At 47.9% G+C, this 14,708-nt stretch overlaps 1 protein-coding gene across 1 annotated transcript in view; it reads left to right on the top strand.

The window, feature by feature from the left end:
- LOC123487506 (serine/threonine-protein kinase Nek11-like) overlaps positions 1 to 14,708 on the top strand; it is a gene marked incomplete at its 5' end in the record, with an annotated part of 74,756 nt that overhangs the window by 35,006 nt on the left and 25,042 nt on the right. Inside the window, 2 exon segments of the mRNA XM_045218714.1 lie at positions 4,527 to 4,620; positions 4,970 to 5,099. Of these exon segments, the coding sequence (XP_045074649.1) occupies positions 4,527 to 4,620; positions 4,970 to 5,099 (224 nt within the window).

Raw genomic sequence — 14,708 nt, 5'->3', positions numbered from 1 at the left:
GAGCATCCCTGCCGGCCATTCCCTCCCCTACCCTGGACGATGCAGAGCCAATTATGCGCCGCCCCATGGCTCTCCCGGTCGCAGCCGGCTACGACAGAGCCTGGATTCGAACCAGGATCTCTAGTGGCACAGCTAGCACTGCGATGCAGTGCCTTAGACCACTGCGCCAGTGTCTTAATAGGGTGTTGGGCAACCACGAGCCAGAACAGCTTCAATGCGCCTTGGCATAGATTCTACAATTCTGGGACGCTATTGGAGGGATGCGACACCATTCTTCCATGAGAAATTCCATCATTTGGTGTTTTGTTGATGGTAGTGGAAAACGCTGTCTCAGGTGCTGCTCCAGAATCTCCCATAAGTGTTCAATTGGGTTGAGATCTGGTGACTGAGACGGCCATGGCATGTGGTTTACATTGTTTTCATGCTCATCAAATCATTCAGTGACCACTTGTGCCCTGTGGATGGGGGCATTGTCATCCTATCGGGGCATAGCCATGGTAGCCAAAATAATGGCCAAAATTGTAAGGGTTGGTGTGAGGTGTGACCCAGGTGCGGTGCAGGATAGACAGTAGGCATTAGGCAGAGATGGTGAAACAAGGATCTCTACTGATGGTCCCGAAGCCAGGATACAAAATAACAGACTTTACAAGAAAAAGAAAGGCGGCGCAAATAAGACTCCAAAAAACAGGCTGACAGCCAAAATACGAAATACTAACTGTGACTGAAATAATAAATAAACCGGGAGAACACTTCTCACGTACCTGTCCATACGTCCCGCGATCAGACACTGATTAGTACTGCTAGGCATAGTGAAACTAGCAGAGAAAACTGAGCAAGGGAACACAAGGAAGTGAGGGCATAAATACACAGGTGAACAGGTAGACACAGGTGACACCAATAGGATCATGATTAGTCCAGACTGTGAGTGAGGAGGTGCCTAAGGTTGTTGGAGGATGACACCTAGTGGGTCGCTCCGGAACTGCGACCCCCTCCTGTAACAGTGCCCCCCCCGACGAATGGCCCCAGCTGTTCACCTCAGCGCCTCCGGGTGGAGGCGACGGAATGTTGTTATCAGCCCTGGGTCCAGAATGTCCCTCCGACCGCTCCTCCGGCCCACAACCCTCCCAGTCCACCAGAAATTGGAGACTCCTCCCCACCCGCAGGCAGTCCAGGATCCGGTCCACAGTAAAAGCCGGCTGCCCTCCGACGAGGTGCAGCGGGGGAACAGGACGAGGAGGGGGAGCCAGGGGACAGGTGGCTACGGGCTTGAGGAGGGACACATGGAAAGTGGGATGCACCCGCATGGTGGGGGGAAGTTACAGGCGGTAGGCCACTGGGTTGACTCGCCGGACCACTCTGAATGGCCCGACGAACCGGGGGGGACAGCTTCCTGGACTCCACGTGGAGGGGAAGATCCCGCATGGAGAGCCACACCCTCTGTCCCGGGCAAAAGACCAGGGCCGGGCGACGCCTGCGTTCGGCCTGATGTTCAGACCTGACCGAGGCCCGCTTAAGCGCCGCCCGTACCTGCCTCCAGCAACTGATGTGGGCCTGAACCGACTGGACCGCCGCCTCCTACTCTTGCTCGGGGAATAGGGGGGGGGGGTTGGTACCCGTATTGGCACTGGAAGGGGGACAGGCCGATGGACGAGCAGAGAAGGGTTTTGTGGGAGTACTCTGCCCACGCCAGTCGCTGACTCCACGTAGCTGGGTTGCTGGAGGCGTAGTACCTCAGCCCCCCGGATGGCAGGTGAGATCGGATACGTGGCTGGGTCCATCCGTAGGTCCCCCTGGGTGACGATGAACCCCAGGAAGGAGACTGTCTCAGTGTGGAACACACACTTCTCCGCCTTGACGTAGAGCTGGTGACGGAGAAAGGCATTGGAGGACCTGCCGAACGTGCTGCTGGTGTTCACTCATGTCCTTTGAAAATATGAGGATGTCATCCAAATACATGAAGAAGCTGTAGTCAAGGAGGTCCCGGAGCACATCATTGACCAATGCCTGGAACACAGCAGGCGCGTTGCTAGACCAAACGGCATGACTTGGTATTCGTAATGCCCACTGGGTGTATTAAATGCAGTCTTCCACTCGTCCCCCTCCCGAATCCTCACCAGGTTGTAGGCATTACATAAGTCCAGCTTGGTGAAGACCCGGGCTCCCTGCAATGACTCGAATGCCGTCGTCATCAGGGGGAGGGGGTAGCGGTTCTTAACCGTGATGTCATTGAGCTTCCGGTAATCAATGCACGGCCGCTGCCCACCGTCCTTTTTCCCCACGAATAAGAAGCCCGCGCCCGCGGGTGAGGTAGAGGGACGGATGTGACCCTCGACGAGTGCCTCATTAATGTACTCCCTCATGGCCAGCGTCTCCAGCCGGGACAAGGAAAACAATTGCCCTCATGTGGGCATGGCGCCCGGCAGGAGATCGTTCGCGCAGTCATATGGCCTGTGAGGAGGTAGGCCCTTGGCACGCCTCTTACTAAACACCTCCCCCAGATCCCAATACACCCGGGGAACGCCTGCCAGGTCTGGGCCGGTGACGGAGTCTGTATGGCAATAGGCCATTCGGAGTGCGGGACCTGGGGAAGAGGTGAGGACTGGTAGGTGGTCTGGGCTGATATGTGGTCGGTGGAGACCGGAATGGGACACGGGGGCGGAGCCTTCCTTCAGGATGAGCCGCCCCGTGGACCAGTCTATCCAGGGTTTGTGGGTGACCAGCCAGGGGTGCCCGAGGATGAGGGGACACTCCGGAAAGTCCACAATGAAAAACTGGATATCCTCCCATAGCCCTCCCGCCACCCGGACATGCACAGGGACTGTGCGCTGGGTGATGAAGCCCGACCCCAACGGCCGGCCGTCCAGGCCCATGACCGGAACCGGCTCGGAAAGGGAGAGTAACGGAACGCTCCACCCTTGGGCCAGCCCCGCGTCCTTCAGGTTTCCCGCGGCCCCAGAATCCACGAGTGCATGCGCCCGACACGCAGCGCGGTCCCACTGAACCCTGACGGGGAGAAAAGTCGGGAGTCTCTGGAGTTGGGGTTTTGGTTCCGGCTCGCTAGCACCCCTCCCGATACTAGCGAGCCCTTTCGTTTACCCGGCTTCTCCAGGCTGATAGGGGGACGCGGAGGCGTGCCTTGCGTCATGCCTCTCTCGTGCACCCTCTAACGACGCCTATTGTCTACCCGCACCGAGAGGTTGATGAGGCCGTCCAGTCGCTCAGGCAGCTCCCTGAAGGAGAGTTCGTCCTCCATCCCCTCCGATAGCCCCTGAGTGTAAAGGATGACCAGGGCGGCCTCCTCCCATCCTGCCTCTCGAGCCCGGGTCCGGAACTCCATGGAGTAGTCCGCCACCGAGCGGTCACCCTGCCGACAGGCCGTGAGCCGCCTCACGGACTCGTGTCCCGACACCACCCGAGAGGTGTCGAACACCTTGCGTAGCTCCCGGGTGAATAAGTAGGAATCGGAGCATGCCGGAGTTTGGCTCTCCCACTCCGCGGTAGCCCAGGAAAGGGCCCGACCCATCAACAGAGTGATAATGTAGGCCACCCGGCCCTGCTCCGTCGGGAAGGAGGAGGGTTGTAGGCTGAATATCCGGGAACACTGGGTGAGGAATTCCCTGCAGCCCTCTGGACGTCCGTCGTACCTCTCCGGAGGTGGTAGGCGGGGTTCCCGCGATGTCGCAGGCGAGACAGGAGACACGGCTTCCGCTCTGCCGGCTGCGGGGCTGGTCGGGTGTCCACCCGGCTCTGCACGGCGATCGTCAGCTGGCGGAGATTCTCAGTGATCTGCTGCAGGCTGCGGTCGTGCTGGTTCAGCATGGCTCCCTGTGTTCCAATGTACTATGATACTGTGCTGCCTCCGCTGGGTCCATATTGGCTCAGTTTTCTGTAAGGGTTGGTGTGAGGTGTGACCCAGGTGCGGTGCAGGTTTGACAGTAGGTGGTGAAACAATGATCTTTACTGATGGTCCTGAAGCCAGGATACAAAATAACAGACTTTACAAGAAAAAGAAAGGCGGCGCAAATAAGACTCCAAAAAACAGGCTGACAGCCAAAATACGAAATACTAACTGTGACTGAAATAATAAATAAACCGGGAGAACACTTCTCACGTACCTGTCCATACGTCCCGCGATCAGACACTGATTAGTACTGCTAGGCATAGTGAAACTAGCAGAGAAAACTGAGCAAGGGAAGTGAGGGCATAAATACACAGTTGAACAGGTAGACACAGGTGACACCAATATGATCATGATTAGTCCAGACTGTGAGTGAGGAGGTGCCTAAGGTTGTGGGAGGATGACACCTAGTGGGTCGCTCCGGAACTGCGACCCCCTCCTGTAACACAAAATAATGGCCTGCCCAGCATTTTTATACCCTAAGAATGATGGAATGTTAAGTGCTTAATTAACTCAGGAACCACACCTGTGTGGAAGCACCTACTTTCAATATATTTTGTATCCCTCATTTACTCAAGTGTTTCCATTATTTTGGCAGTTACCTGTATATTATAATGTAACACTACAGGAGACTTGCTGAGGAGAAATACCAGGAAAACCACATCCGAATGCAGTAGCTGAGGAGCCGCCATTTTGAGAAAGTCAGTTTGGACGTATTGAATGTAAGAGAGACACAATTCTAAAAGTTAAATAAAAAGCTCTCTTAGGAAATAATGCATATCATTGGATGAAAATTATTACTATTTTTTTTCTCTACGACTTTAATTACTTGAATTCACTAATCATTTAAGTGCAATTAGTAGCCGGTTCTTTGGCCTGAGTTAAACTCTAAGGGTTTTGATTCTCCGTGAACATCGTTTGGTATTCCCTTATGGTCTCATTAACCAATCACTCGCTTCATAATTGATACTCCCCCCCAAAAAGAAAAAAAAACATTTTGTCTTGTTTAAAAAATAAAATAAGATACTTATGAGTAATTGAATTGAAAACTCCATCACTTCCACCCAATAGGAGAGTGCAGGAGATGCTGTCCACCAGACTGCACCAATCACAGCCGAGGACTACCGGTCGCTGGGGTGCTCACAACCAATGGGAAGGCAGCAGCAGGACAGGATGCGCATGTCTGAGCCAATGGGGCGTGGTGAGTATACTTTCTTCTCCTACCTTTTATTTCTGTTAACGATAACCTGCTATAGCATCATGTTGTTATGCAGTACATCTTGGTTGGCCTGCAGTACATCTTGGTTGGCCTGCAGTACATATCGGTTGGCCTGCAGTGCATCTTGGTTGGCCTGCAGTGCATCTTGGTTGGCCTGCAGTACATCTTGGTTGGCCTACAGTGCGTCTTGGTTGGCCTGCAGTGCGTCTTGGTTGGCCTGCAGTACATCTTGGTTAGCCTGTGTGTCTCTGGTGGTTTCAGACAGAATATGACATTCTCCTGTTGTATCCTGACATCTCTGTCTCACCTGAACCTGACCCAGTCCCAATGTCAATGTCTGTGGAGAACCATACCCTCTGTCCCTCTCCTCTCAAAGTGTAAAAAAAGAGGGGAGAGTTCACTTCGATGTGAATGGCTGCATCTTTTCAGACGGGGTGAAATTAGTTTTTATCTAATCAGTTTGTCTAATCAAAGTTGTCTCAAGCTGAGCGCTGCTGCATATTTTGAGGGCATAAACAGAAAAAGTATGGTTGCATTGTGACTATATCCCTGAACATTAAAACGGCAATCAGCAGTTGAAACAATAAGAAAGCGTACTCCCCGCCACTGTTTCGGTAAAAGGCTGAGGGATGGGGCTGGAGAAATGTAACCACTCTCAAATTCATTGGCAGAGCTATGGATGCAAGGACTGACCATCTATGATATCAAAATGATAGTTGTAACCATGTTTTGAAGCTATACAGTGTTTGTTTACATTTACTTTGTTTACAAACATCAGAGTAAAACAATATTTTATTTTGGGTTCTGATGGGGTACAACAGTTGAACTAAGCTCATGAGGCATTTATAAGTTATATTCTTCAAGAATCAATGGATACCATTAATTTATAAAATGTACTGTATGTAGCAACTGCAGAAAAGTTTGTTGAAATTAAACCTTATGTAAACCCTGATGAAAATGTTGCTTTGGCAAATAAAAACATGTTTAGTTTTTCCCCAGCACACCTTAAAATGTGTTGTGTGCTTGAATCTTCACCAAATGTTTATCCTCTATTTAACAACGCTCAGGAACTTGGAGGAATACACACACGCACACGCACATCTCTGTATCTGTCCACAATGTCAATACAAACATGCCATAATAAACAGGTAAACACCTTGTATATAAACTGTGGGATCTAGGGAGGTTAGGAGATTATTGTCTGCTGTGCTCTGGGACTGTCATGTAATTTTCACACACCCAATCAGGGCCCGGCCCTTCGCCCAATCACACGCCCAATCAGGGCTGGCCCTCCGCCCAATCACACGCCCAATCAGGGCCGGCCCTCCGCCCAATCACACGCCCAATCAGGGCCGGCACTTCGCCCAATCACACGCCCAATCAGGGCCAGCCCTTCACCCAACCCTCTCAGATCAGTGAAGACCAGGATTTAAGAATAAGAAAATAGGAGACTTCAACAACTGTTGTACTGTAGCAGCTGTAGTGCCCATCAGGGTTGGGGTCAGTCTGTTGTACTGTAGCAGCTGTAGTGCCCATCAGGGTTGGGGTCAGTCTGTTGTACTGTAGCAGCTGTAGTGCCCATCAGGGTTGAGGTCAGTCTGTTGTACTGTAGCAGCTGTAGTGCCCATCAGGGTTGGGGTCAGTCTGTTGTACTGTAGCAGCTGTAGTGCCCATCAGGGTTGGGGTCAGTCTGTTGTACTGTAGCAGCTGTAGTGCCCATCAGGGTTGGGGTCAGTCTGTTGTACTGTAGCAGCTGTAGTGCCCATCAGGGTTGGGGTCAGTCTGTTGTACTGTAGCAGCTGTAGTGCCCATCAGGGTTGGGGTCAGTCTGTTGTACTGTAGCAGCTGTAGTGCCCATCAGGGTTGGGGTCAGTCTGTTGTACTGTAGCAGCTGTAGTGCCCATCAGGGTTGGGGTCAGTCTGTTGTACTGTAGCAGCTGTAGTGCCCATCAGGGTTGGGGTCAGTCTGTTGTACTGTAGCAGCTGTAGTGCCCATCAGGGTTGGGGTCAGTCTGTTGTACTGTAGCAGCTGTAGTGCCCATCAGGGTTGGGGTCAGTCTGTTGTACTGTAGCAGCTGTAGTGCCCATCAGGGTTGGGGTCAGTCTGTTGTACTGTAGCAGCTGTAGTGCCCATCAGGGTTGGGGTCAGTCTGTTGTACTGTAGCAGCTGTAGTGCCCATCAGGGTTGGGGTCAGTCTGTTGTACTGTAGCAGCTGTAGTGCCCATCAGGGTTGGGGTCAGTCTGTTGTACTGTAGCAGCTGTAGTGCCCATCAGGGTTGAGGTCAGTCTGTTGTACTGTAGCAGCTGTAGTGCCCATCAGGGTTGGGGTCAGTCTGTTGTACTGTAGCAGCTGTAGTGCCCATCAGGGTTGGGGTCAGTCTGTTGTACTGTAGCAGCTGTAGTGCCCATCAGGGTTGGGGTCAGTCTGTTGTACTGTAGCAGCTGTAGTGCCCATCAGGGTTGGGGTCAGTCTGTTGTACTGTAGCAGCTGTAGTGCCCATCAGGGTTGGGGTCAGTCTGTTGTACTGTAGCAGCTGTAGTGCCCATCAGGGTTGGGGTCAGTCTGTTGTACTGTAGCAGCTGTAGTGCCCATCAGGGTTGGGGTCAGTCTGTTGTACTGTAGCAGCTGTAGTGCCCATCAGGGTTGGGGTCAGTCTGTTGTACTGTAGCAGCTGTAGTGCCCATCAGGGTTGGGGTCAGTCTGTTGTACTGTAGCAGCTGTAGTGCCCATCAGGGTTGGGGTCAGTCTGTTGTACTGTAGCAGCTGTAGTGCCCATCAGGGTTGGGGGTCAGTCTGTTGTACTGTAGCAGCTGTAGTGCCCATCAGGGTTGGGGTCAGTCTGTTGTACTGTAGCAGCTGTAGTGCCCATCAGGGTTGGGGTCAGTCTGTTGTACTGTAGCAGCTGTAGTGCCCATCAGGGTTGGGGTCAGTCTGTTGTACTGTAGCAGCTGTAGTGCCCATCAGGGTTGGGGTCAGTCTGTTGTACTGTAGCAGCTGTAGTGCCCATCAGGGTTGGGGTCAGTTTAGTCTAGACACTCTGGCCGAAAAGTAGGGTTGATCCGAGCGTTCTGCCCTAACAACAGCAGTTAAGCACCCAAGCTAACTGGCTAAAGTTGGCTAGAACAGTTCACTCTGACCATTTTACTCGCCTTAGCAGAGCTGGTTAGGCTGTTTTTATGTTATCCAGAGCGTTGGTGACTGCAACTCTGCTGCTGGCAACAATTTAATTACGCTTTTTCCCCAACGTTTACTGACACCGGCCATATTCAACGGGTGTTGAGTGTTCGTAAATTCGTCAGTTATTCTGCGCTCTGGCACACTCAGACAAGAGTGCTCTGAAATCGGAGTAGATAGCCAGAGCAAATGTATCAGCTACATCTATCGACAGTTGTAGCAGTGACATCATAAACATTCTATTGAATAGTTACTTGCATAGCGGAGACTTTTGTTTAGACATGTAGCTAGCTAGCTAAACAATGAACCATCATTTACATTTACATTTAAGTCATTTAGCAGACGCTCTTATCCAGAGCGACTTACAAATTGGTGCATTCAACTTAGGATAGCCAGTGGGACAACCACCCCCTTTTTTTTATGGGGGGGTAGAAGGATTACTGTTATACTATTCCAGGTATTCCTTAAAGAGGTATAATAATCCCAACTCATAACGTTATTTCCCTGCATGAATCTGCAGGTAGCTAACCAACCAGGTTCAATGTTAGCTAGCTAACATTAGTCTGTAACTAGCAATGCAAATGACTCTGAGATACTACTAATATTACTACACAGATCATACATGTAACGTTTGCTAGCTAGCCAGCCAGCTAACGTTAACAAGCTAGCTAACAGTACACTTTAACTTGAAATGAAAATTACTTTCTGACAACATTTGAAACATGTAATATCTGAAAATGTAGCTAGCTAGACTCTCTTACCCGTATACATGGATGGATGCTTCTCCCTCTCTGTCACGGATGCCATTGTTGTCCTTAGTTTGAAGATGCAATCCAGAGACAGGTGTTTGATACCACAGGCTTCTGTGTGTTCTCTTTTTGACTACGTCTGCATATTTGCAATCAAACGCCAGCATTTTCTCCATCTCCTTAGCTATCATACTCTAATTCCACAGATTTCAGAACACGGTCCTCCAGAAAGTGGAGAGCAACACTTATGCAGGTCTACTACGTGATATCTTTCAAACAAGCTGCGTTAGAAAGGATTACCTACACATACTGACCAGCTCATATTATAGACAGAAGCGTGCTACATGGCAGACCAATCTGAACTCATCTCTCGGCATGTCCAGCTCACTCATTATCTCAGCCAATCATGGCTAGCGGGAAGGTTGCTGTCTTTTTCTGTGCTAAACCAACTAGGCTCGTAATTTAACAATTTTATTCGTATTTACAGATGGCATACAAGTTTGTTATTGAGGCACATGAAAGTTCACATGTTCCAGAAGGCATTTCTGCCAGAAAATGCATTTAGATTTTTTAAAAGTTCAAATGGCTCTCCTGTGAAGTAGTGACGCGCGACATACGCCTAGTTTCCTAAAATGAGTCACCAATATTCCTTGGTGAAAAAGCAGTCGAATGTCCAAGCCCTTAGCCCAACCCCCTGCTTAACACTCGCCCCACTTCCACTTCGCTGTGGTACCCCCATGGTGGGAGATCCAGGGGGTCCCTCAGATCTCCTATGCCCAGATTCCCTCACCTCGGCAGGGATCAGAGTCACTGAGAGCCCCTGGTGGCATGAAGCCTCTCCTACTCTGACAGACCAGCCGTAAAGTACAGAAGGCCAGGCAGTATAATCAAAGGCTGAGGAGCAGTTTGAACATGCATCACACAGTGTGCAGGAGAGAGTGGAACATAGAGGACGGCTCATAGTAATGGATGGCATGGAGTGAATGGAATGGTATCTAACACATGGAAAACCAGGTGTTTGATGAGTTCGATACCATTCCATATATTCCGTTCCAGCCATTACTATAAGCCCGTCCTCCCCATTTAAAGTGCCACAAGCCACCACTGCTACAGTACTACACACCCACACACCCACACACTCCCTCAAGGTGCACACACAGACACACACACACACACATACACACACAGTCACACACATACACACACACACATACACATTCACATTCACACACACACACACCCTTAAGGAGCACACATGAAAAACTAAAAAAGTGCTTTCTTATTTTTACTGAACCACATTAAACCAAATCTCAATGGCCCATTACCCCCTTTCCCCTTTCAACTGTAGACATGGTCTGACATGGTCTGACATTAAACATACCTCAAGCAGCCTCACTGGGGAATAAAGTCAAGCATTAGACTAAAATAAACATTGAATTATGCATGACGATGACCTCCATCCTTAGTATAAATCAACATACAGTATCACTGAGAGCCACACGCAGTCACAGATGCAACATGGTCACAGTTTTCAACACAGTGTGGTAGGATATAGGGGTCAATGAAGATTATATTACCTGAGTTTGAGGTCAGACGACAGAGGTCTCTCTCTCTCTCTGCTCTCTTTCTCTCTCTATTTCTCTGACAGTCCCAATTTGCCCAGTGAAGCACTTTTTCAGAGTCTCAGAACTCTTTGCAGGCGGTCTCAGAGAGTTGCAGGGCCGGGACAGGGAGGGAGGACAGATTGACTGATGGAAGTATCTGGCCCTCTGTAACCTTGGCCGTGGTGCGGGAGGCCAAGATTCATGATACCGGGGGTGGCAGAGGGCGCATGAATTAAACATTCTGGATTACAGAAACAGTTAGAGCTCGTTTGCATAAGTGATTATTCTGGTCTGGTAGTAACATTGCTAATTAAAACCAATGAAGCACTGAATCAGGTGAGGAGGGACAGAAACCGCTGACAGAAACCACCATCAGGTTATAAGCATCAGACAGACTGTGTGTGTGTGGGTGAGTGTGTGAGTGTCATTCTCTGCCGTTGAGAGTCTGCCTGCTGGTTGGACTGTGGGATGCCGGGTCATAGGTCACTGATCTGATCTGCTTTAGGCTCTGCTGGACTAGACACGAAAGGGAAGGCTTTTAGGAGGCTTATAGTTTGTGTGATGTAATCAGTGTATTGTGTTGTACTAGTACTGTATACTGTAATTGACTTGACTGAGACATCATTATTTATCTGGTTCCTTTATGATACTTTGATCAATTTTCAGAGGCTGCTTGTTTTTTTTCTCTCCATTTCACTCCCTGTATCTTTATCTCCATTTCATTCCCTATCTCTTTATCTCCATTTCATTCCCTGTCTCTTTATCTCCATTTAATTCCCTCTGTCTGTTTATCTCCATTTCATTCCCTCTGTCTCTTTATCTCCATTTCATTCCCTGTCTCTTTATCTCCATTTCATTCTCTGTCTCTTTATCTCAATTTCATTCCCTCTGTCTCTTTATCTCCATTTCTTTCCCTGTCTCGTTATCTCCATTTCATTCCCTCTGTCTCTTTATCTCCATTTCATTCCCTGTCTCTTTATCTCCATTTAATTCCCTATGTCTCTTATCTCCATTTCATTCCCTCTGTCTCTTTATCTCCATTTCATTCCCTCTGTCTCTTTATCTCTATTTCATTCCCTCTGTCTCTTTATCTTCATTTCATTCCCTGTCTCTTTATCTCCATTTCATTCCCTCTGTCTCTTTATCTCAATTTCATTCCCTCTGTCTCTTTATCTTCATTTCATTCCCCCTGTCTCTTTATCTCAATTTCATTCCCTCTGTCTCTTTATCTTCATTTCATTCCCCCTGTCTCTTTATCTTCATTTCATTCCCTGTCTCTTTATCTCCATTTCATTCCCTCTGTCTCTTTATCTCAATTTCATTCCCTCTGTCTCTTTATCTTCATTTCATTCCCCCTGTCTCTTTATCTCCATTTCATTCCCTCTGTCTCTTTATCTCCATTTCATTCTCTGTCTCTTTATCTCCATTTCATTCCCTCTGTCTCTTTATCTCCATTTCATTCCCTGTCTCTTTATCTCCATTTTATTCTCTGTCTCTTTATCTCCATTTCATTCTCTGTCTCTTTATCTCCATTTCATTCCCCCTGTCTCTTTATCTCCATTTAATTCCCTCTGTCTCTTTATCTTCATTTCATTCCCTGTCTCTTTATCTTCATTTCATTCCCCCTGTCTCTTTATCTCCATTTCATTCCCTCTGTCTCTTTATCTTCATTTAATTCCCCCTGTCTCTTTATCTCCATTTCATTCCCTCTGTCTCTTTAGCTCCATTTCATTCCCTGTCTCTTTATCTCCATTTCATTCCCTCTGTCTCTTTATCTCCATTTCATTCCCCCTGTCTCTTTATCTCCATTTCATTCCCTCTGTCTCTTTATCTTCATTTCATTCCCCCTGTCTCTTTATCTCCATTTTATTCCCTCTGTCTCTTTATCTCCATTTCATTCCCTGTCTCTTTATCTCCATTTCATTCCCTCTGTCTCTTTATCTCCATTTCATTCTCTGTCTCTTTATCTCCATTTCATTCCCCCTGTCTCTTTATCTCCATTTCATTCCCTCTGTCTCTTTATCTCCATTTCATTCCCTCTGTCTCTTTATCTCCATTTAATTCCCTCTGTCTCTTTATCTCCATTTCATTCCCTGTCTCTTTATCTCCATTTCATTCCCTCTGTCTCTTTGTCTTCATTTCATTCCCTCTGTCTCTTTTTCTCCATTTCATTCCCCCTGTCTCTTTATCTCCATTTCATTCCCCCTGTCTCTTTATCTCCATTTCATTCCCTCTGTCTCTTTATCTCCATTTCATTCCCTCTGTCTCTTTATCTCCATTTCATTCTCTGTCTCTTTATCTCCATTTCATTCTCTGTCTCTTTATCTCCATTTCATTCCCTGTCTCTTTATCTCCATTTCATTACCTCTGTCTCTTTGTCTTCATTTCATTCTCTGTCTCTTTATCTCCATTTCATTCCCTCTGTCTCTTTATCTCCATTTCATTCCCCCTGTCTCTTTATCTCCATTTCATTCCCTCTGTCTCTTTATCTCCATCTCATTCCCTCTGTCTCTTTATCTCCATTTCATGCCCTCTGTCTCTTTGTCTTCATTTCATTCCCTCTGTCTCTTTATCTCTATTTCATTCCCTCTGTCTCTTTATCTCTATTTCATTCCCTCTGTCTCTTTATCTCCATTTCATTCCCTCTGTCTCTTTATCTCCATTTCATGCCCTCTGTCTCTTTGTCTTCATTTCATTCCCTCTGTCTCTTTATCTCTATTTCATTCCCTCTGTCTCTTTATCTGCTTTCCCCATTTTTATTGGCCATATTTCTCAGAAGATATGGTTTTGTCTTTAAGGATTAAGGATAAGTCTTTGTAATGTGTACAGATTTATATTGGAGATTGTCCCGGTTTTTAAATTGAACTTTTGTTTCTAATACCAGTCAACGCTGTATATTGCAGGCTTCTGTGGTAGATTGGAAAGAAACAATTATTGAAAATGTAATTAAAGTGATTTCCACTCTCTTGTGGAATGTTCTTTCTCTGTCTCGCTCCTCAGTGCTCTCTGTCTTCCTCTTTTTCTGTCTCTATCTCTCTTCTCTGGCTCTCTTTCCCCCCATTTCCCTCTCATTCAGGCAGACAGTAAGCTTCAGGCAGACAGTAAGCTTCAGGCAGACAGTAAGCTTCAGGCAGACAGTAAGCTTCAGGCAGACAGTAAGCTTCAGGCAGACAGTAAGCTGCTGCAATAGTAACTCATACAACCCATACAGCTGTGACTCTTCTTTTCCTCTCTCTTTCTCTTTCTCCTCCTTTCCCTTCTTTCTGCTCCTTGAATTACTTCTCCCTGCTACTTGAAGAGACAGACAGACAGACAGACAGTCAATCAAGTCCTCTCTCCTGTGTGAAGACAGACAGTCAATCAAGTCCTCTCTCCTGTGTGAAGACAGACAGTCAATCAAGTCCTCTCTCCTGTGTGAAGATAGACAGTCAATCAAGTCCTCTCTCCTGTGTGAAGACAGTCAATCAAGTCCTCTCTCCTGTGTGAAGACAGACAGTCAATCAAGTCCTCTCTCCTGTGTGAAGATAGACAGTCAATCAAGTCCTCTCTCCTGTGTGAAGACAGATAGTCAATCAAGTCCTCTCTCCTGTGTGAAGACAGATAGTCAATCAAGTCCTCTCTCCTGTGTGAAGACAGGCAGACAGTCAATCAAGTCCTCTTTTCTGTGTGAAGACAGATAGTCAATCAAGTCCTCTCTCCTGTGTGAAGACAGGCAGACAGTCAATCAAGTCCTCTCTCCTGTGTGAAGACAGATAGTAAATCAAGTCCTCCCTCCTGTGTGAAGACAGACAGACAGACAGTCAATCAAGTCCTCTCTCCTGTGTGAAGACACAGTCAATCAAGTACTCTCTCTTGTGTGAAGACACAGTCAATCAAGTACTCTCTCTTGTGTGAAGACACAGTCAATCAAGTACTCTCTCTTGTGTGAAGACAGTCAATCAATTACTCTCTCTTGTGTGAAGACACAGTCAATCAAGTACTCTCTCTTGTGTGAAGACAGTAAATCAAGTACTCTCTCTTGTGTGAAGACACAGTCAATCAAGTACTCTCTCTTGTGTGAAG

This window comes from Coregonus clupeaformis, unplaced genomic scaffold (genome assembly GCF_020615455.1).
Source record: "Coregonus clupeaformis isolate EN_2021a unplaced genomic scaffold, ASM2061545v1 scaf1749, whole genome shotgun sequence".
Taxonomy (NCBI): Eukaryota; Metazoa; Chordata; class Actinopteri; order Salmoniformes; family Salmonidae; genus Coregonus; species Coregonus clupeaformis.
This window is presented reverse-complemented; position numbering and strand designations above follow the sequence as displayed.